Source organism: Salvia miltiorrhiza, chromosome 8 (assembly GCF_028751815.1).
Source record: "Salvia miltiorrhiza cultivar Shanhuang (shh) chromosome 8, IMPLAD_Smil_shh, whole genome shotgun sequence".
Taxonomy (NCBI): Eukaryota; Viridiplantae; Streptophyta; class Magnoliopsida; order Lamiales; family Lamiaceae; genus Salvia; species Salvia miltiorrhiza.
The window spans coordinates 54661696-54686312 of record NC_080394.1 but is presented as its reverse complement, the minus strand read 5'-3'; the positions used below and the strand labels follow the sequence as shown (position 1 = coordinate 54686312).

Sequence of the window (24617 nt, the reverse complement as noted above, 5' to 3'; positions counted from 1 at the left end):
GTCCATATTGACGTCGGTGTGAGCCATTTCTCCAACGTGTATCAATGGCAGAGAAATAATCTTCTTGCGATTGTTAGAACCGGGTACACGATCGAGATATTACAATAAATATTTTGAGATATTACAACTCAAAATAATTGAAAATATTACAAAGAAAATAATTTGAGAAATTACAACTCAAATAATTTTATACAACTGAAATATACAGTATAAATAAATTATACGTATAAAATAAGTCGAGTCGAGATGAATCTCTTCCCGCAAGAAGATTATCGCCCCGGTAGTGCTCTTCGGTTTAGGCGTATCTTCCCCAAAGGTAAAACGACTTCGTCTCGTCGGATGTAGCACCACAATCCGACGAGCTCCGGCGAACTGAATAAGGATCAAGAACTGAGCTAGAGGTTGAGGTGGAATGCAGAATATGTTGTGAGTTATGAGTTGTGAGTGAATTCGTTAATTCTGAAGCTCACAACACACCCATATTTATAGGTGTTAAACCTAGTGTGAACGGAAGGTGTGAACGGAAGGTGTGAACGTAAGGTGTGAACTGCCGGTGTGAACGGACGGCAGTCAACTCCGGCGGCTGCGGTAGGTGGCCGCAATCGTTGAACGCAGAAGTTGAAACTGATTTTCCCTCTTCAACTTCCAAACTTTGACATGCAATATCTCACTCACCGGAAATCGGTTTTGAGACTTCAAGTATATCACGTTGATCTACTCGAGGTGTAGATTAACATCCAATAATTATTTTAATTAAATAATAAATATTTAATTAAATAATAATTTTCAGATATGGCATAAAACCATATTTCCAACAGGAGTTACGTTGGTTATCATAAAAACCATATTTTATTGTGAGAACCGACAACATTGCACTAACATGTAAACTTACTAGATTCGTCGTAAAATTGGTTGTACTTACTCGGAAAAATGAAAGTTTCACTCTTTCGTGGATTTGAAGAGAGAGAAAAAATGGTTAGGTTGTAAATCAATTTTAGAGTATATAAATATGAAAAAATTTATATCATTGATTTATCCATAATTTAACGGTTGAGATTTAATCTTTGGAACATCGTGTGTAGATGTCCAAATTCTATTTAGAATATGTCTCAATTCGTTGTGTAAATGTCCACTACAAAAAACACGGGCTTTACCGACGGCAAATCCCCCCAATGCCGCCGAAAAGTACATTACCGAAGGCGTTATCGGCATCGCACCACCGTCGGTAATTCTTTCGTCGGTGATGTCATCGGCGACGGCGCCAACACGCCACCGATAATTACTGACGGCAACGCCGTCAGCGAACCTCATCGACGATCTCGGGTGGTTTGCTCTCGGTAATTACCAAAGGCATATCCGTCGTCGGTAACAGTCGCCGGAGGTTGATGGAATTTTTCCCCCCAATGTACTGACGGCGGTGTCCTCGGTAATTATCGAGGGCGGTGCCGCCGTCGGTAATTTTTTTTTCAGAAAATATTTATTTATTTATTCTTACACCCCACAAGTATTTTTGTATTTATATTGTATTTTGAACTTAATTGCATACGTTAAGACGAACTTTCCAGTGGGTCACTCATCTTAGTTGTGCTCTAAGTCAAGCACGCTTAACCTTGAAGTTCGTTTCGAGTGGTCACTAGTATAGAACACTCGTATCATTGATATATCAAGTACTTATTGACTCAACTCAAAACACCGATTGAATTAACTTCCAATCGTACGAGGTCAATTGCAGTGGAATAAGCTAACCCAAGTCGTATTCTCAATGAAGGCTAAGCGGGGTGTTCACTTGTGTTGCACACAATTAACAAGAAATTAAACCTTAACACTCTAATAAATAATTTGGGTCTGACACTCTCTCTCATTAACTAGCACGTAATTGAAATAAATCATATAAAACTATCTAGGCTTAAATCAAATGTAAATAAACAATAATGAAATAGCATGTAATTCTACTCTAGGATTTTTTTTAAATAAGAACATCAATTATCTAGACAACAATCTAAATCATAAATAAAAATTAATCTAAAGAGCATAGAAAGAACAATAGATACTGCAATGAAATCATAAATCAAGAGTATTATCTAGGCAATAAATAGTGACTTACAGTAAATGACGATAACTGAACAATAATCTTTAACTACTGAATTACTCTAGGTGTAAGAATGAAATATTAAAGCGAATAAACCCTAACTATGAAAATGGTGTCTGCAGCAGCGACTAGAACTGCTTCTGGGAAAATGTGCCCTAGAAAAATGAGAAAGCAGCCTCTTATACTCAATTGGACAAATCTGGACAAACCCGTAAGTCTTCTAGCTCTACCTCTAGGGTCTCACACAAATCAAATATCCTAGCAGCAATGTTCCACCTATACTCGGTGACGTGGTCATGACCCCATTCAATGGAGGGTGAATCGGCAATAAGCCGCTCTACTTGCATGCAACAGAATACGCCGCAACTAATATTGTCTGCCTGATTAAACTGCAGTGTCGGTGCAGCTACCCTCAAAATAAATTCCATCCGATTTTGGAAATTGGGAGATCGAATCGGACTATAAGCGAACCATTCACCAAACAACAACAAACGAGCTAGTAGCTTAAGTATTCCAGAGAGTTGTTGAACTCGGTATGCACGAGTATCTTCATTAAGACAATAATGGAGCGAGTCGTATAACTCACAGATCCCCTCATGGAGATCTAATCGACATACAACATAGTGTGAACCGACGAGACAAGGGACAATAACCTAATATAATCACACAGTTCAAATAAAGACAATAATGATTTAGTATATAAAAAAAATCATAATCGCCAAATGAATAAGTTACCTGAGTTGCATTGATCCATGATCTTTGAGTATTCGGAACGCCTATACCTCGAATTGCATTGACCCACTCCTCTTCGGGTCTCCAACTGCGGTAACTTTCATCGCCAAATTGAACGTGGTCCTCTTCACGCGTGGATTGGAGTTCACGCCAGTGATTACATATCTTCACCCACTCATTGTTCAAGTATATCTATTACGGTATCATAATTAGGTAATAGTTAAAAATAAGAGGAGGTCTCCTGTACAACCGATTATATGATACAACCCGGTCACCCAAGATCAATATCCTTATCCATCTGGAGGTCCTGAACTATCCAAACCCAAATACATATAGTAAGTGAATTGGATCTGGGCAGGGTAAGAACCGGTTGTACAAGAGATTTTGTGTAAAAATAATTATGAATTTACCACAATAAGATAAAATCTTACGAATAAATCGGTGTCGCAGACGATGGTTTTATCAGAGTTAACACTCTGTAATAGAACATTCTTGGCGATCAACCTAATCCTCAACGCCAACATGTACAAATCAATAGCCTGCATCAAACTAAATATATAAGAATTCAATAGTAAAAGATCATTTATAACAAACATAATGCAAAAAAATAAACAAGTTTGTACCCCAATCACCAAATCTTTGCTCTGGTCCACGATATCTGCAAAAAAATCATACTCTAGGGAGTTGCCGTCACTCTCCTTAAGGACCATCGCCAGCACTCGACCTCCTGAACCAGCATCGGACATATACTTTGCAAACCTTGTTTGTAGCGTTGGCGAAAGCGGACGTGGAGTCGCACTGCTCGCGTACGGTGGCAACAAAGCAGCTGCGGGTCGTTGCTCTTCAACAACAGCTTCTAGTGTATCAGATAAGTCTTGCAACGCACTCACGAAATCCGAATTCTTCTTTGCTACATCGTCCCAGTATTCCGCGGTGAGGTCTCTCGACACGAGGCTGGCTACTTTGAGAATTGCGAGAGGGAGACCATCACAATTCTCAGCAATTTTCATCCCACTTTTCCTCAGATCAAAAGGGCAGTTATCTTCTTCAATAAACACCTTTTGACAAAGAAGCTTCCAGCTTTCTTCTTTACTTAATAAGTGCATTTGACGAACAATGTGCATCTTTTCAGAACGTGCCACTTTCCCTATTCTAGTAGTCAGAAAAGCTCTGCCCTTGATGTTTGGAAACGACTTCGCCAAGTGCTCCAATGGAGCTTCGCTCCACACATCGTCCAACACAATGAAGACCCTCTTGTTCAGTAACACTTGGATAAGATCACTAGCAAGTTCTGCATCTTCTCTAATTACCATTTTGTCAATGTCTGGAAATATCTGAGCTAGAATATCTATGAATATATCTTCTGATTTATATTTTGGGCCTAAAGTAAGCCACGCACAATGCTCATAATTAGGCAAAATCTTAACATATTCATAAATCCTCTTAACAAATGTTGTCTTGCCAATGCCCGCCATTCCAACAAATGAGATCACTTCCATATTCGGGAAGAACTTCCTTTTCGGGAAGAGCTTCTCTTTCATAAATTGAACGCCAGTTGGTGCATCAATATCTTCGATAAAATGGGATAAGACAGCCTTGTCACTATCTGTAAAATTGTTCAAGTCTTCTTTGATTTTACGTACCTGGAGTGAGATTCAATACACGGAAAATAAATTAAAATGTTTTTATATTTATATAAAATTGATACCAACTCTACACGGAGAGAAAAGTTGTACTTACATCTGATAGTTCATCAATAATTTCGTGGAAGATTGGATGGTGTTGATCATCGGCTATTTGGCTCCACGCCTCCACGCTCCAGTCGGTGCTCCATAAGAAGAAGATAAGCTTCACAAAGCAAAAAAAGCGGCATCCACAGTTCCGGACAGCCTTCCTTCCCACTTCCTCCAACTCCGGCGAGACGGGCCCCGACAGCTTACACCGGAGAAGACCCCACCACATGTCCTCATATTGTAAGCCCCGATCTTCCAAGTTAGTACTAGTTAGACGCAGCGACGGATGGTTTCTGACGTCGACGGCGCTGGTCGTCACCAACACTAGGCTCCCGTTGTTCTGCACCGGAAACGCCGTCAGCAAGTAGTCCAACATTCCAGTGTCATCCACGTCATCCAACACGATCATGTACTTCTTCCCCGCCAGTAGCTCGGCCACACCGCCCCTCACGTAGTCCTCCTCGCTCACCTCGAACAACATGTCGTCTTCTCCGACCTCCGCCGCCTTCCCGTCGCCTCCTCTGTTACCGTTTACTATGTTCAGAAGCAGGCAGAGGATGCCCAGGAGGACCGCCTTGCGGTGACGTCTGGGGCCCACGGCCGCCCACACGCAGCACTTGAAAGCTTCTACTTGTCGTACGTATTGGAAAACCTCCCACGCCGCGTATGTTCTTCCGGTGCCCAACTTCCCGAAGATCGACGCAGCTGCCCAGTCGTCTGGCCTCACGGCTTTAGTCATGTGCCATTTCACAACGTTCAGTTCATCAGAGTATCCAACCATGTGTGCATCAGAGTCATCAGTTTCCGATGATGAAGCGCCACTGCCACCGCTACCGCCACCGCCCTCGCCCCCGCCCCCGTCGTCATTGTCTAGTTCCGCTGCATAATCCTCCCTCAACCTCATCTCAGAAGAAAGTAATTCATCTCCGCCATGATGCGATTGATGGAGGAGAAATTCAGCCGACGTAATGCTCATACTAGGCTGCTCCTGAACGGCTAGTCTCTGTTGTTGTTCAATGTACCACTGTTGGATTTGCTGTTTAAAAATTAAAAAAAAAATTAAAAAAATAGAATTAGATTAAATAAATATTAAAACAAATAATTTAGAATATAAAATATAATTAATTTGCTTCGCCAACTTTCAAAAGGTGCATCTGATGGTCGTCCACGTCGGAGTACGAGCCTGATCGTGGAAACTCGTAGAAAGACTGCTTCTGAAGGGCTGAAAATGGGGGCCTTGGGGGAGTACTAATCTCATCCACGTCAGCGTCGCCCATCCCGCGCCTCTGACGTGGAGGATCCTGCATCAGAGGATCATGGTGCATTGCACCCGTACGCGAAGTGGCATGGTCGCGATGTCTATGCATCTCGGCCCGACTCGGCTCGACTTGCCCCTACCACAAAGATGTGGTTTGCCGCATGTAAGTCCACATCTTAAATTAAAAATAGTACTTTTTTAAAATATAAGAATATATGTCCTAAAATAACCAAGTATATACTTATTATGGACGATGAAAATAATAAAAAGACCGCACTTATGGAGGGAGTATGCGGCAATGGGAATCAATTAAACATCCTTATTAAGCCTCAGAGATTTCACCTGAAGTAGTTGTCTAACGATGACAGCGCGACGGGGGAGATGGACAGGGGGTGGCGGCCTGAGTGCGGAAGCTGCTATGCCTGGTAACGAGGGCCGGCTTTTGCTACTTTCACAATTTCACATAAACTCTTAAATTAATTAACGGTAAACGAGTAATCGAATAAAAGTATTGAATTAAATGGCTAACCTTTTACCGACTTCCCAAGAGAAGTTCATATGAAGTTTTGAATGTCGATCTGTAGCCGCTGGAAGTGCGATGCTTCCACTCCTCATTCTTATCATCTCTTTCCAATTCGCCGCAGCCAAAGGATTGCAGTCAACTACTTCAAATGTATGATGCCCCGCCAAAACACTACTAGGGACTTCTTCCAACATGTAACAGTGTTTAATGATCAGATGTTTAAGCTTACGAAAGCTGTAAACTGTAGTCTTCCACCACACCAAATCTGTATCTTCAATCACAAGACGTTCCAGTTTTCGGAAAGCCCTCAAACCTGTCTCCCACTTTTCTCCCTGAAAAGCGTATCCTCGTAACTCCAACACCTATGTATAGAGAAAAATGAGTAATCATTATTGATCATCTTTTCATAAAAAAATCAAAATAAATAAATAAACAATCCAGCACCCTGAGATTCTTCAACTCTTCAATGATACTCATGTACTCCCATGGATACCCCAGCCCGCTCAAGCTCAGCCGTTCCAGACTCGGCGGGAACATCGAGCGAGGAGCCGGCGGAGCAACCCCGGGCTCAACCTCAGGATTCACCACCACGCATTCCAGTGATTCTAGTTTGCTGAGACTGGAGATCCGGTTCAGGTATTCATGAAAGGGATCAGGAGCATCACCAGGCGCCAAATCAATCTGAATCCCTAGCTTTTGTAGATTGGGGATTCCTCTCAGAACCTCCTCAGTGAAAGTGTGGTAGCCCACATCCAACAGAGTCACCAGGTTCGGTAAGACGGCGCCGCTAGTATTAGGGATCGGTAGGTTGCTTCCTGTGACCTGAACCAATCGGTAAAAAATTAATCAGAAATCATTATTGATCCTCCTTTTTTAAAAAATTAAAATAACCTGAATATGTCTGAGTTCCTTCATATCCCATATCTCCATAGGCAGGTAGGAAGAATCTCCAGACAGGCGGAGATGGCGACTGACAATCAAAACTTCCAAATTCCGCAGATTGGAGATGGTAGACGGAAGGCCTCCGTCGCAGGTGATAGCGAGGTACCTGAGATGAATGAGCGCCACTGCTTCAATGGGGAAATCATAGAAACGGATTGCCGCAGCATCCAACACCCTCAGCAGCCTCAGCTCCCAGCATACCGGCACCGGGTACTGATGATATTCGCCACTACAAAGAAAGGAATGCGCAGTTGAAGCCGACCCCATCATCGCGCAATGCACGTCTTTAATGCTCAGCAAAATGCAGTTGCGGATGCAGAACCTGCGCGCCGCCTTGATGGAATCGCGATAAGTAGTCCCTCTCAAGACATAGAAGAAGCTGCTCCTCGCTGCTTCAGTGTTGGTTAGATACCATAAAACAGAATTAAGGCGACAAGTAGTCTTGGCTGCGGAATCGGATCTCATCAAAAGATTTCTATCGACAAGCTCCAACAAGCATTCTACAGCGAACTCTTCATCTCCTTGTTCGAGAAAACCCTCAGCACTCCAGAGCTTGATGATTCTGTAGGTGGAGACCTCGCAGCTCTCCGGAAACACTCCCATGTAGAGAAAGCAGGGTTTTAAATACTGAGGCAGGTTGCTGTAGATTGGAATTAGAGTTTCAGATAAGTCTTGCAACGCACTCACGAAATCCGAATTCTTCTTTGCTACATCGTTCCAGTACTCCGCGGTGAGGTCTTTGGATATGAGGCTAGCTATTTTGAGAATCGTGAGAGGGAGACCATCACAATTCTCAGCAATTTTCATCCCACTTCTCCTCAGATCAAAAGGGCAATTATCTTCTTCAACAAACACCTTCTCACAAAGAAGCTTCCAGCTTTCTTCTTTACTTAGTAAGTGCATTTCACGAACAATGTGGACCTTTTCAGAACGTGCCACTTTCCCTATCCTAGTAGTCACAAAAGCTCTGCCCTTGATGTTTGGAAACAACTTCACCAAGTGCTCCAATGGAGCTTCGCTCCACACATCGTCCAACACAATCAAGAGCCTCTTGTTCAGCAAGAGTTGGATCAAATCACCAGCAAGTTCACCATCTCCTTTAATTTCCATTTTATCAATGTCTGGAAATATCTGAGCTAGAATATCTGTGAATATATCTTCTGATTTGTATTTTGGGCCTACAGTAAGCCACACACAGTGATCGTAATAACGCAAATCAATATTCTCGTATTCAGACAAAATCTTAACATATTCATAAACCTTCTTAACAAATGTTGTCTTGCCAATGCCCGCCATTCCAACAAATGAGATCACTTCCATCTTTGGGAAGAACTTCCTTTCTGGGAAGAGCATCCCCTTCATAAATTTACCGTTAGTTGGTACATCAACATGTTCGATGAAATAGGATAAGGCAGCCTTGTCACTAGCCGTAAAATTGTTCAAGTCTTCTTTGATTTTACGTACCTGGCGGTTAGTTTTTCAACAATACAAGAGTGAGTGTGTGAAATATGTATGTCAAATCAGATTTGAAAAATTAGACTTTAAATTCATATTTTAACTAGGGTAGCTTGTACCAATTCTCAAACACAAAACACACAAAAAAAAAAAAAAACCCGAAAGATATCACTATAAAGAAAAGGGTTAATTTGTTTTAAATACATAACTTTACACAGTTTTTGGTTTTTCCTAAAATAAATAAAAGTTTGTTCTAAATACATGAACTTTCATAATTTTTGGAATTTCCCATAAAAGTCAATTCAGACAAAATTGAATCTGGCGTGACGCTGAATTTTGCTGACGTGGAAGATATATATGATGTTATATATTATAAAACTTGGATATTTTAATTATTGTGAAACTAATTGTACCAAATTAAACCTTTAAGATATTACACGACAACAAAATCCGACTCTAAGACAGATTTAATTTTATCTGAATTGACTTTCGTGGGAAATTCCAAAATGTGTGAAAGTTTGTGTATTTAGAACACATTTTTATTTGTTTTGGGAAAAACCAAAAATTGTGTAAAGTTTTTGGATTTAAAACAAATTAACCCTAAAGAAAATTATAAAACTATCCATTCTTTTGAGTTTGAAATGACAAAGTTGTTGTTACCTAATAGATTTGAAACTTCATTTTAATATTCTATATTATTCAAATCACAAACTTTACTCCTTACTTAATTAATTTAAATTATTGTTTTAATACTAATTATAGTAATTAGAGTCTTAATAAGGGAGTTGAAAAGTGTAGAATATAATGTTAAAGAGGATAATCAATCATGGAATGAGATTCAGTGTACCACATCAATCATGCATTGAATATAAAATCTTATATTTCCTCTGTCCACAAAAACTTTGTCACACGATACGAATTTTAACAAAATGTAAGTGCAGTAAGGGTCCTATTTTAAATCTTAGTGGAGTTGTGTGGGCCATGTTACTATAAATAAAAGTGATAATTTTTTTTAGATGGACCAAAAAGAAAATTATGGCAAATTATTTTTCGTGAATGGAGGGAGGGAGTATTATAAAAGAAAATAAAAAGGCTAAGGCATCTTTTATTTTACTAGCAGAGTTTACGTGCGTTGCACGTATTACCTCTTTATTAAAAACAATAATATATTTAAAGATAAAAATATTACTCCCTCCGTCCCTGAAATAAGTTCATTTTTTTTCCTTTTTGGGACGTCCCCCAAATAAGTTCATCTTTCTTTCTTTCCATTTTTGGACAACTACCCCACCACTAATAATACTTTATTTATTCTTACTTTTCACTTTTTCACCATTCTCAATACTAATTATAACACCTTTTCACCACTCCCAATATTAATTATAACATATTTTTCTCCACTATCAATACACTTTACCATTTTTTCTTAAAACTCGTGCCGTCCCCAAAGAGGAACTTATTTTGGAGACGGAGAGAGTATAATACTATTAATTATTGATTATTAACTTTAATAAATGTTTGCAAGAAGGTAGAAAGAAATAAATAAAAAATAAAATAAAATCATATACGTGTGTAGAATTTTGACCATCAAAATTGTATTGTAGTTATAATGATAATATATTATAATATAATTAATATAATTAAGTAAGATTAGACGAAGAAAATGCACATATTATATTTTTCTAATTACAAGACAAAAAAAGTTGTTTTGCTATCATCTTATATAGTCCCACTAATCCAATTAAATATTTCTAAATCATAAAACTAATTGTTATTATGGCTAGGTATAATTACTATAGTTACATGGTATACAAAAAGAGAGTTCACTATATGATACTCATATATACTTGAAATTTGAAGATCAATAATAAGGAATGTCCCATTTTTCTTTTGTGTCAATACCTTTAAATAATCATTTTTCTTAACACTTTAGACAAAATTGCCCATAGAGTAAATGTGAACAAATTAAGTTGTAGCCATACTATCCAAATTTTGTACGTTTCACACCATTAACACTTGATTAAACGTGATTTAAGGTTTTTGATTTGTTTTTACAAATATAACTTTGTAAAAACTAATTTTATAAAATCTATCAAATTTTCAAAATTTGTTTTGTAAAAGTTCAAAAAATATATATTTATAAAAGGGCATTTTGGGTAGTAGTGGTTAGCATTATTATATTTTTATTTTTGTTATTAGAATCAATCTTTGGTTAAGTAAAATGGTTATTTTAATATTTGTAGATAATTTAAGATGCATTTACTTTTCATGATTTAAAATATACATAATTGAGAATTTTTATGCATATTAATGGGATTTCTCCAATCCCCTTTCAATTGGATAAAACACAAGCCGGTTATCTTAAACTATAGAAATTATCAAGGGTATTGAGATATCTTAAAATTTGAATTCATCTTAATAAATAATGAGTTAACATATACTCCCTCCGTCCCGCCCAAGATACTACATATTCCTTTTCGGGCCATCCCAACGAAGATGATACATTTCTATATTTGGCAAAAATTAATAAGAAATTTTAAACACTTAATTAACACTAATTAAGTATTCTCTTATTACCTTCTCTCTCCTACTTTATCACTTTATTACATTTTCTTTCTTATTTTATCACTTTATTGCTTTCTCTTTCTTATTTTATCACTTTATTACATTATCTCTCCTACTTTATCACTTTATTATTATACACTTAAAATACTAATCTACGACTCCTTAAATTTCGCGCCGAAAAACAAATGTATCGTCTTGGCCGGGACGGAGGGAGTATATGCTATCTTTCCCTATTAAGTTAACCCTCAATAGTAAACGCCCCCTTACACTATCAAAATTATGTCTTCTTCTCAAAGTCTCATTCCTAACTAATGCCATGCATATTTTTATAATTTGATGGATCTATAAGATAGCAAGGGCCTCCTAAGAGTAATATTTATAGAAGCTCTTAATTATTTTGAAAGAATTAGGTATGTAGGCTATAAATGAATACATAACTCCACATAAAAGATTGTCAAACTAATGAATTAATTTAATTTGAAAATTGAAAGTTGAAAGTTGAAAGTTGAAAGTTGAACAAAAAAATTAGTACGATTACTTTATGAATTAATGTACAAATGTTGCTTAAAGTAATTTTTGAATATATCATAATAGTCGTGCATTATTTTTTGTCAAACTAATGCATTATTTTCCATATCTTCTTCCAATGGTAATTACTAATTAGCATCTACGTCAAAATTAGAGAAATATCGCATAAAGTTGTGTGTTATATTATTTATCCATAATAATTTTTTAAGTGCACATTCTGAAGATATGTTATCCTATATATTAATAATCATATCCTTAAGTATTTACATTTTTTTAAATCTTTATTTTGAGGGTTTAAATTATTTTTTCTTTTAATATATAGTAATGTAATCATATTCAAAACTTTTAATATATACTAATGTAATGTATTAAATTAAAATAATATCGATAGTAATAATAATACTCACTCCGTCCACGAAAGAACTTTCTATCTTTCATTTTTGGTTGTCCACAAAAGAACTTCCTACCTATTTTTGGACTATACCCCACCACTTATAATCCTCTTACTTTTCACTTTTCACAACTCCCAATATTAATTATAACACCTTTTCACCACTCCCAATACACTCAACTACTTTTTATCCACTCTCAATACACTCAACAATATTTTTTCTTAAAACCCGTGCCACTCCCTCCTAGGAAGTTCTTTCATGGACGGAGGGAGTAGAATTTTTGTAGGAATAAAAATAGAACTTAAATTAACACCCTAGAAGTCAGTATAAAAACTTCAAATCTAAATTGCGAATTAATTAGATGAATAGAATTAAATGAAATATCCTTTATATTGATGTGTAACTTTTCTATATGAGTTGGTCTTACATGAGACTGGTTCTCACCAGGAGCGAATAAATAAAAAGTATCTGCTACTCTACAAATAACATTTGTTAGCTCAGTGGTACGCTCCTTCATCTATCATCTCTCGTTGGTTCAATTCTTAGTTGCAACAATATTTTTTTGCTTTTTTTTATATATATTATGATATTTATTGAAACATTACATTTCTTCATATCAATGGTTACCTTATCTTACGAATAATAATTACTTGACCAAATAAATGAAAAGTACAAGTTCTCGTGGGTAAAAATGGCAATCATCACGGAAAAAAAAATATTTTTTCATCACAACAATAATTACTTTGAATTATCCGTATTTTTCAACCGACCTGAGACCCGCGACCTGCGCCCAGACCCCGCTGACCCGCGCCCCAACCCTTCCCCGACCCTCTCATCCATACACTCGATCAGTCTCACCCATGTTTTTGCCTTTTTATCCAATCAAATTATTTACGTAATTTAACTTTACTAATTTTATTTCCGTAGAAGGATAACAATACTATTGTTTGATACTTATCTAACTAAAAAATATTTCCTCGATGTGTTTATGTATTTTTTGAATCTTTTTGTGTATATAGATTTAGATTGTAGTAGGACTTAATAACATACTTCGTTGAGTTTTTCTTTATAAATTTGTTTAAAAAAATTAATAAGTCTTGGATTTAAATAATATATTTATATGTGATAAATATAGATAAAATCGAACTTGTTTAGAATTGTGATTGGAGTTGAATTCTTTTATGTTCATTATTATGACAATAATCAACTAAATAAAAAAGATTAGAATAATAATAATAATAATAATAATAATAATAATAATAATAATAATAATAATAATAATAATAATAATAATAATAATAATATGATATTACACTATTGTCCTTAAAATAGATTAAGAAATAGGGACATATTAGGCAAATCAAATTTTGTAAAACAAGGCTCTTTTATAATAGGTATAGATTTTGATAGGAAGAGAAAAGCTGTACTTACATATGATAGTTCATCAACAATTTCGTGGAAGATTGGATGGTGTTCATCATGGGCTACCTGGCTCCACGCCTCCACACTCCTGTCGGCTTTCCATAACAAGAAGATAAGCTTCACCAAACAAAAATAGCGGCCTCTACAGTTTCGGACAGCCTTCCTCCCCACTTCTTCCAACTCCGACGAGATCGGCTGCCACCCCAACAGCGTAGACCGGAGGAGATCCCACCACATGTCCTCATACTGTAAGGCCCAATCTTCCGAGTTTTCAGATAAAAGCAGCGACCGATGGTTCATTACGTCGACGGCGCTCGTCGTCACCAACACTACGCTCCCGTTGTTCTGCACCGGAAACGCCTGCAGCAAGTACTCCAACATTCCCGTGTTGTTCACATTATCCAACACGATTATGTACCTGGAGTGGTACGATTCGAATTCAAATACAAATATTTTTTTTTCATTCAATTAATATGAGGCGGCATATAGGGCATACCCTATAGTAAATAATTCCTCCATCCACCCAAAAAAGTCTTGTTTAAAAATGGACACGAGTTTTAATAAAGTTGTTAAAATTGTTGTGAGTTGAAAAAAATTACACTTTTATAGTGGTAGTGTGAGTATAAAAAAAATAGAATAAAAATATAATTTATAATTAAATATAAAAGAACATATAAGATGTATTTGTTCAGAAAGTGAAATGAAACTCTTTTTTGTGGACACAAAGAAGAGGTAACTAGAACTTTTTTTCGTGGACGTGAACTTGGACCGGGGGAGTAAAAAGATAAAACTAGTAGCCATTTTTTACTTTAGTTACTTTACACAAACAATTTTATTTTATTTTATTTACACTCTTACATGAATTTTAGTTATGCGTGTAAATCATATAGAATTTCATTTTAAAAGTTGGGTACGCGCGAGGGTAAAGGCTAGAAATATTGTATACTATTTCAAGTTAATTAGTACTATTTGAAAGATATTCGAATTAATAGTTTGAGCTCATTATTAAAATAAGATCGTAACTTTTAGTATTTTTCAAAAAGATGATTATATGTTATGGAATTTAAAAATGATGACTATATGTTACCGAATTTGAAAATAGGGACTATAGCTTCCATTTTCTACATTTACACTCCTATTTACACATCAAAATGAGAACTATAGTTTCCATCACGGTCCGAAATAGAAGTGTAAATATAAAAAATACTATACATAGTTCTCATTTTCAAATTTTGTATCATATAGTTCATTTTTGAAAACACTGAAAGTTACGATCCTAATTTAACAATTAGCTCGAATAGTTTCACGAATTTGAGTTGAATTAATACTACCTCCGCCCCGCCAGTATGTTGAGCAGACTGAACCTGATCGCAAATTCTTCCTCGTTCTCCTCGCTCCCCTTGAGCCCCGCGGCATCTTGCCCGGCCCCCACCGCAACCTCCCGGTTGCCACAGTTGAGATAGATTCGAGCCTGAGAGAGAATGCCGCCGAGGATATCTTTCCGGTGACTGTTGGGGGCTACGGTAACCCACACGCCGCAGTGGAATGTTTGTAGTTGTTGTGAGCACTGGAAAACCTCCCACGCCCCGTACGATCTTCCGGTGCCCGGCCGCCCGAACATCGACACAGCCGCCCAGTCGTCTGGCCTCACGGCGTTTCTCATGTGCCATTTCACATGGTTCAGTTCATCAGAGTATCCAACCATGTCTGCACCGGAGTCATCAGTTTCTGATGATTCTGCGCCACCGCCCTCACCCTCGCCCCCATCGTCATTGTCTAGTTCTGCGGCGTAATCCTCCCTCAACTTCTTCGCAGTTTCAGCAAACCACCTCATCATCTCCGAAGAAACTAATTCATCTCCACCATTATCTGATTGATGGAGTATCAGAAAATCTTCAAGTTTGCTCGCCGCCTCTCTGATCTGGCCATCCAAAGCGTCCAGCCTCTCCCCTCCGCCACCGCCTCCGCCGTGATCGTCGAGTCCTTTCAAGACTCTCTGTAGGGATGCCGCCTCCTCCGACGCAGATCCCAAGCTTTCTCGAGAAAATCGAGAAGAATTTCGAAGACGTTGTATTGTTTGCATAAGGGAAATCACTGCAGCATAAGCCATCTATGCTCGCTCCACTCTTCCTCACACCATCTGCGGAGATATATATAAGTATATAACTGTAGCGGTGATGAATGTATGGGTCGACGTAACGGCATTTTTAAATCACAATTCACGTCAACAAATCTTAAAATATCATAAATTCACAAAGTCTCAAAACTATTAATGACTTTAATTTGGGTTTTAAAACACACCATTCACAACAATTATAAACTAGTAAAATTAATTGATATTTCGTACATCTTTCAAATGAGTACACAATGAGAATGATACGAGTTTTAAAAAATCCATCAAAGTGAGTAAATAAAATAAAGGTCCCACTTAAATATGTATATTATAATAGTTATAAATTATTTAAGTATCAAAAATAAAAAATAAGGGTCCCACTTAAATATATACTTCCTCTGTCCCAATAATCTTGGTCTGTTTTCTTTTTTGAATTGTCTTAATATTCATGACATGTTTCCCTTTTAGAATATAATTAACACTAAATTTTATCATTACACTAACAAAAACCTTAATTCTTTCCAAATATTTCTCACACTTCTCCCCTAACAGCCCGCTCGCATCTCTCTCTCTCTCTCTCTCTCTCTCTCTCTCTCTCTCTCTCTCTCTCTCTCCAGCCACCTCCACCCTCATCTCATCCACTGCGCCACGTCCACCTTCACGTCGCCTCCCACTGTAGTGTCGCCTCCTCCATTTGAATGGTTGTATACTGAAAGCAAGACTTTATGATTGTATACATTGATTCCTTAATTTACTATGATTCTTCTATCTGAAATATTGTTATTGCATAATCCTATATATTATAGTCCAATTTATCTCATACTATAGATTATGTGGTGTGTTGTAGATCACAGAAGATCATATAATTGAAAAAAGTTGATATATAAATTGAGTTCACAATCGAGGCAACTATGGACGAGTTGCTGGTTCAAATTGTAGCATAAATGGATAAATAGTTTGTCTTGGCTATTTATTTATGCTAGTACCTTCGTGTATTGAACAGGATCACAGTGAGATGAATTCTTATATTCTGACTAATTAAGAATCAAGATCTCGGCGACTTAAATACTCTTAACCTTAGTTGGATTAATCGGTGTGAATAATATATTGACTATTGCTTTGATTTATCATAGGTGAGAGTTCTCTTGAAGCTCAATATAGTGATAGCAATTATTATTTGAAATGCGATTATATTGCAATAAGGATCCGTATCCTGCTAATAACAGGATGATAATATCCTCTCGAGGAACTTAATAAGTTTATCGTATTAAACCCTGCAGGTGGAATTAGTTCTGATAAGATAATAAGTTTAAGTGGTAGCACTCGAAATGTCGTTTATAATTAAATTACTGATTAATTAATTAATTGATCATCAGATGAATTATTTAATTAATGGATAGTATTAGATATCTTAAACACGGGGATTAATTAAGTCTAATGCTAGCCCCGACTCACCTAAATAATGAAGAGGTAATTCAGTATTAATTTTCTAGTGGAATAAATTAATACTTGTGTATCGATTTTTATTCTGGGCTGAATAAGAAAATAGAGCACTGGGAGGCCAAACTTTATTCGAGCTAGTAGATCTCCGCTTGGCCCAATAAAAGCGTAATTCATAAAGGGGCGTCCCTTCTCAATTATTCTCTCTTGGGCTCTATTTGTTTTAATTAAGTTTATGGGTTTATTATTTAGATATGATTAATACCTAGTGTAAATAATAAGACAATCCTAAACCTAATTACTTGAGCATTAACATGTGAGCAGAAAAAGAAAGAGTTCTGTGAGAGCAGAAGGAGAGAAAGAGAGATGCAATTCCTAGAAGATGGAAAGGACTTGAAGTTCGTAGCCACGTACGTCAAGTATTGCCGTGGGAAATAAGTCGGAAGATTCACTCTGGAGTCGCTCATCGTCGGATTTGCAAGTAAGATTTGTTCTCTTGTAATAGGCACGTGATTTTTGTATGTATTCATTTGGTATCCGGAATTGATCACGGGGATGTGAATCATATATCGAAATATGGTTCCTTCACCATTGCACCGCATCCACCATATAGCTCCACCACCTTAAAGATTCGTAGCTTCCCTCCCTAGAAAAACCCACCAGCAGCCCCCCTCTCCCAAACGCCGCCGCCACAGCAGCTCCCCTTCCTCAAGAAATATCAACGCCTCAGCTTTGGATCAAGAAACAATAGCTGTAAATTATTTAAATACTCGTTTGGGAGACGGATCAAAAACAAGACCTCTCACACAAATGAGAATTTTTGAATATTTCAACTTTGTCACTTGAGCTAGGCTTCATTGGCAACCTCTTCTTATTAATTAATCGCCTTATTAACCGACAATGCAAATAAGGGGATACCAATATGAATCAATTACGAATCTTTTACGAATTAATCAAATATCCGATATAAGTAGGGATGATGGCATGCATCACATTTATTCTTACATGCCTGAAATGGAGTAAAAATTTAAAATGTCCACTTCCTTATCTTTTTTTGTAAAAATGTCATCTCTTATTATACAAAGCATTCTATGCCCTATTCTTTAAATACTCTTTGATTTGATGGATTTGCTTGGTTTTTTGTGAAAGTCTTACACATTTGACCGATTTGACAGCTATCAATCATAAAAGTCAACGATTTGACAGTTATCAGTCAAGAGTACATATAACCGGTGGGTGGCTAGATCATGTGTCCGGCCGGGCGGACACATGATTTTACCGGCCGGACACATTATTTATCGGTCGGACATGTGTCCGGCCGGCCGGACACATGATCTAGGCACCCACCGGTCATATGTACTCTTGACTGATAGCTGTCAAATCGTTGACTTTTATGACCGATGGCTGTCAAATCGGTCAAATATGTAAGACTTTCACAAAAAACCAAGCAAACTCATCAACATCAAAGGGTAAAATAGGCACTTCATATAATTAGGGCATAGAATGCTTTGTATGATAACTTAGGGCATTTTTACAAAAAAACTTAAGGAAGTGGGCATTTTTGCCTATTAATACCCTGAAATAAGGTGTGAATAAAATATAAAATTCGTCCTTATTCTTGACTTTGATATTAAAGAAATTATCTAAATAGATTATCTTGGTACGGCTGCAATAACTTCTCCATGTGCCCGATGTATTTTATTTATTTATTTGCAACTTGCAAGGATCGTGTCTGCCTATTGAATTAGTCCTGTACATATAAGAAAATATATAGTATTTTTTTTAATAATTGTAGTTTATTTATGGACGTTCACCTGTATTTGAATTCTTATTCATGGATGGGTTAATTAATTATTCAGTACACATGCATACTACCATTGTTGGATGACACTATTAATAAGAAAATTTAAAGTCAATTTTATTTTGTTGTCATAATATTATTTGATTTTCACCTTGAAGTGAAAATGGGCAACAGCGTAAAGCAATTCATCAAACGCGTGGTGTGCAACCCAAAACAAGCACAGACACAGCATGAAACTTCCCAAGTATGCAATGATATAAGACCTGAACTATTATTCACTTCAATTCAAAAGAAAATAATTATAGAAATAGTATCTTGAGTCCTTGGCATACTTTAGCAAAATAGTCTCAATTTTCTCCCCAAACAATATTTAAGTTTCATTTTATCTTATTTTTGTTGAAAACCTTTTGGTACAAGAACATAATTATTCACTGTCAAAGAATGAATATTGGGCCTAAAAAAGAATAAATATTGGGCCTAAAAGTTCTGTTTTGGGCTGGGCTGGGCTTAGCTTTCTTGTATTAGGTTTCTGTTTTGGGTTTCACAGAATCACAGGTCTTCCATCCCTAGGTTCAAAATTGGGTGCTTCTATTTATCAATTCCATTTTCTCTTTATAACCCCAAAAATTAAGTAAATATAAATAGTATTATTTTATTTTATTTTATTTATAATGCCACCTATCATGAGTTATTTTCCATTTGGAAATTCAAACCATTTTATATATAGGCTTGTTTTTATTATTCGAATATCTTAAATATGTAGACTGAATTTCGTAAAAAAATAATGCATTATTTAATTCTTTGATTAACTTTGACATTAAAACATTGTCAACAAATAAATATAATAATATTTTTTAATTACAAGAGATATCTGAAAATAATCAATTATGCAATTCATACGCAGACCTTTTGAAATTATAAGAGATATCTAAATATAATCAATTATGCAATTCGCACGCAGACGGGACCTCACCATCATTCAAACGGTGGAAAAATATCACCGCATTAAAGGCTGGATTGAACCAAGATATAATTTCTTTTTAATAATTTTCTTAATTCTTATATAGTTATACTCCCTCCTTCTCGACTTTTGGTATCCAACAAAAAACGTCACGGATTTTAATAAAGTAATTGATGTGTTGTGAGTGGAATAAGGATCTCACGTTTTATATGAGAGTTGAAATAATTAAAGTGGAGTAAGGGTTGTACCTACTTTTTATTAAAAATGAAAATGAATACCAAAATATGAGACGGTCAAAAGAAAATTAAATACTAAAAGCTGGGACGCTGGGAGTATAAAACTCAATCAATTTATAATTGGATAGAATCGAGTAATAATAATTCAGCTTAGAAAAAGAGAACTTTATGCGGCAAAGGATTATTGGGATGTCGTGTCAACAATTTGAAGCACCTTTAATGTGCACTTTAATTAGTTGGATCGATTAAGCCACCTTATTTTGGATTTCAATATCAATATTTGGGGATATATTCATTGAACCTCGTGGCACTTCAAATTTATTTGGCAATAGTTTGCGAAATTTGAATTGAAACCTAAAATATTATAAAATGCAAGTTTAAAAATTCATTTAGATATAAATTAGTAAAAGTTTAATAACAAAAAATACATCAATAAAATATAAATTTAAATTCAAATTTTTTACCTATTTCACGATAAGATAATTTCACTTAAACTTTTGTGAAGCATGAACTAATTAAAGACACTAAACACATCGCAAATCCACTAATTACCATCTCTCTAAGCTAAACCAAGTGCCACTAATTTTCACTTTTCTCAAAGAAGAAACCAACACTTTTGTTATGGTATAGTGATTAGAACATGCACAAACAACGGATATAACTTCCCAAAATTAACTTTTACATTATCACTACATTTCCCTTTTTATTTGATACATTATTTCAGAGAAATCGAGAAGATGTATTCGGTCAACTAATGTATTCTATGCCTAACTTTTAGAACACTCATAGTCATAATTATAGTATATAGTTTCAAATAATTAAAATGGGAAAAAGGAAAAGGGAAAAACGAGAATGTGTGAGCCAAAATTTCTGAAGAATTTCTAAGAAATTTTGAGAAATAAAGGAGGAAACTATGATGTGAATTCATCATATGAATGTTTGACTGATCAAATGAATTAATATGTTTAATTAGAGTACGAAAATTAATTAATGGCAAGAAAACAAATTAAGTTGATGAAAGAATTGACCCTAATAATTAACTCGAACAATCCAATTGAGAGTTTTGAGTCTTTTAATTACCCTAATAAACGAGTACATGGTAAAAAAAATGCGAAATTTTAATTGTTGAAAATACTCATAATTAAGGTAATATTCAGTTAATTAATTTTACTTCACATTATCAGGAACATAGTAATTTATTTATTTATTTACTGGTAAACCTATCAAGACAACAAAAACTCGCATATTTATTCGAGGAGATTTACAACTAACCCAAATACCATCCTAGTCTAGACCTCACTGTTCGCAGATAGGAGATCGCACCGCTTGGTGTCCCCTCTGGAATTCGAATAATAATGGTAGTCTTTTAATTAATTAATTTTACTTCACATTATCAAGAACAGGGTAATGTATTTACATTATTTACTGGTAGACCTATCAATCATTTATTTGCTTTCAACGGGTGTATTGGATTGAAATTCTGTAGAATTTTAAAGGATTTCGAAAGTTTGGGTGTATTCAATTTAGACTTTTAACAGTCCTTTAAAATTCAGAGGTATTCAATCCAGATATTTTAAAGTCTTTTAAAATTCAGAGGTATTCAAACCAATCTTTTTAAAGTATTTTAAAATCAAGTGGTATTCAACATTTCATTGATTTTAACAATCCATGAATTCTGATGGATTTGTCAAAAAAAATACAAAGGACGAAATCCGAGCTTCAAACTTAAGATTTCGATGGATTCCTCTAAACTCCACGTGACTCCACGCGGAGTCTATGAATTTTGAAAGTCCTTTAAAATTCATGGACTCTTTAAAGTCCTTTAAAATCCTACAAAATCTCAATCCAATCCTTGGAAGAATAACAAATAATAGTACCAAAATATTCTGCTTATATATTAATAAATTAAATAAAAGGACGAAATTCTTACGAATTAATTAAAATAGTACTAATGGAAAAAGGGGCCATCCCTGTTCCCTAATCACTCCCAAAGATTGAAGATTACTTATTTAATTACTTTCCAACAAATCATCAGATCCTCCATTAATTTGTTTATCTAAAACAACGTTGTCAGTTTTCAATTAGTGTATTTATTTATTTTAATCATATTTATTATCCACTTGCATTAGACCATTAGTCACCTTGATTAGTTTATAATTATCGTACCACATTGGCTGCTGTGCCTAGAATCAATTCATATGTAGTCATGTTATTAGGTTGCCCTAATTCTAAATTAATGTCAAACTATGTAAATTAAATATTGTGCTAATATCAGTAAGCATACATGTAAAGACTAAACATATTAATTAATTAACCATTGCATTAATTAACCACGATTACTTTTGTGAGTGTGATTAGAATTAGATAATCCAATCCATTTGCTTTCACTAATTAACAAATTGAAGATAATATTAGCAAACACGGAAACCTTAATTAAGAAACCAACTTGCATTATTTAGTTGTAAAGAAAAAAAAGAAAAAACTTTTGAATTATTTCGAATCAATAATTGATTAGATTATTTCGATAATGGTGGCACTATGCCATCATGGGGGGCTACAAACTTAATTATTAAATATTAATATAGTACTTTCTTGATCCACATAAAGAAATAAATCTTAAAGCTTAGTGTTTGTCTGTGAGCTTTAGCAAATTAATTCTCACATCCTCGTCATCTCTTGTCCATTTTCAAATTTTGTAAGTACTACCTTAAAAATAAATTACTTTGTTTTATTATTTCAATTGTAGATGTATATAAAAACAGCTGGCAAAAGTAGGAAGAGACATTGACTATATATTGCAGTGATGACTTCGTTTGTATAATTAAAAATCTAAAATGTAAAGTTTGCATTTCTATAAGATAGAATATCTCAAGAACTGATAAATTATCGAAGTATTTAAAGCTTAGTGTTTGTCTGTGAGCTTTAGCAAATTAATTCTCACATCCTCGTCATCTCTTGTCCATTTTCAAATTTTGTAAGTACTACCTTAAAAATAAATTACTTTGTTTTATTATTTCAATTGTAGATGTATATAAAAACAGCTGGCAAAAGTAGGAAGAGACATTGACTATATATTGGAGTGATGACTTCGTTTGTATAATTAAAAATCTAAAATGTAAAATTTGCATTTCTATAAGATAGAGTATCTCAAGAACTGATAAATTATCGAAGTATTTGAATAATCGAACTTATAAGTTAAAAAGAAAATTACGAGTTAGAGAGGTAAAATAGAAAATAGATGAAATTAAAAGAGTGTATCATAAAAATAACAAACTATAGTAAATTATTTTTGTAAAATGATTGTTCCTTATAAAATTATGAAAAAATAAATTACTTGATGAACTTATTCTTATTTCTTTTAAAATGATAAGATTATGAAAAAGAAATATCTGCCGTATGTGTTTGGGCCACGTCGAGTTCAATTTAAAAATAAATTACTTGATGAACTTATTCTTATTTCTTGTAAAATGATAAGATTATGAAAAAGAAATATCTGCCGTATGTGATTGGGCCACGTGGAGTTCAATTTGAAAACGGAGAAGACTTCGAATAAGTTGATGCTTTGAAACGTGTCGCATCTATCCCGCGGAAAAGTCCGTAAAATAAATTAGTTAAATAAGTATTTATTTCATTATATATTCTTGTTTACAATAAAAGGAAAAATTACAAATAATTTGGTTAAAAATTAGTATTATATGAGAATGTTGAATAACCATATTATTTATAATTGCTCGTAACAACAGTGTTTCTTCTTGTATTGTATGAAATGTCATTTGTAATATAAGAAAAATGATCACTTATTGGCATGCGTCTTTAATAAGTCGATTTTTTATAAAGGAAATAAATAATTTGAATTATTCCAATACATTTTAAATCAAGAATATTATATGTACATCTTTAATAAGTCGATTTTTTGAAAAAAACGAAATAAATAATATGAAGTCTTATTAGGTTTCATTGTGATTGTTTTTCCAGTAGTAATCTAAGAACCATGTTTCTTTATATATAAAATAATGCAATAAAACTTCTTTTATAATAATATATATTAATATACAATAACGATTCCTTTATAATAATGCATTAAATATACAATTATGCATCTTTTGATGATGATGAATCATAAAAAGTTCATTGATCTGAATTGATGTACACACTGACACACTATCTTTTCAACACAAAACTCTTGTGAAATCGGTTTTATGGTGAAACCGGCTTCACAATAACACTACTTCAATATACAAATGACACTTTAAAATAAAGTAGTGTTATTGTGAAGCCGATTTTACAAGAGACCACCTCTTTTTTCAAATACCTAAGTAGTAAACCTTAAAAAAAAGTAGTATCAAATAATTGTAGGAGATTTTTAATTCGCTTGACCTCTCCCCAAAAAGTGATGGATTAGTCGTTGACTCCAGTCAAATCATCTGCTA

At 35.0% G+C, this 24617-nt stretch overlaps 1 protein-coding gene across 3 annotated transcripts; it reads right to left on the bottom strand.

The window, feature by feature from the left end:
- Nucleotides 1–2048: 2048 nt before the first annotated feature.
- LOC130999230 (uncharacterized) lies at nucleotides 2049–15781 on the bottom strand. 3 transcript variants are annotated; one of them, XM_057924735.1, is made up of 12 exons: nucleotides 14968–15781; nucleotides 13646–14054; nucleotides 7227–8741; nucleotides 6780–7157; nucleotides 6342–6697; nucleotides 6155–6260; nucleotides 5694–5948; nucleotides 4562–5590; nucleotides 3445–4464; nucleotides 3253–3360; nucleotides 2825–3013; nucleotides 2049–2742 (listed from the first exon to the last, which is right to left on the bottom strand). In XM_057924735.1, the coding sequence occupies exons 1-12, from the start codon at nucleotides 15744–15746 to the stop codon at nucleotides 2275–2277; spliced, it is 6612 nt and encodes a 2203-aa protein (XP_057780718.1). In that variant the 5' UTR covers nucleotides 15747–15781; the 3' UTR covers nucleotides 2049–2274. The 3 variants fall into 3 exon arrangements, with proteins under 3 accessions (XP_057780718.1, XP_057780719.1, XP_057780720.1); XM_057924736.1 differs by having other exon boundaries at nucleotides 6155–6257; XM_057924737.1 differs by having other exon boundaries at nucleotides 2452–2693.
- Between the last annotated feature and the right edge of the window lie 8836 nt (nucleotides 15782–24617).

Bases quoted from the DNA above. Each gene is read 5' to 3' on its own strand.
- LOC130999230 (XM_057924735.1), bottom strand. From the start codon at position 15,746: ATGGCTTATGCTGCAGTGATTTCCCTTATGCAAACAATACAACGTCTT. The intron at 5,591-5,693 runs GTTGGCGAAGCA...ATTTTTAAACAG, and splicing joins ATCAGATGCACCTTTTGAAA to CAAATCCAACAGTGGTACAT. The intron at 3,014-3,252 runs GTAAGATTTTAT...ATACCGTAATAG, and splicing joins TCTGCGACACCGATTTATTC to ATATACTTGAACAATGAGTG.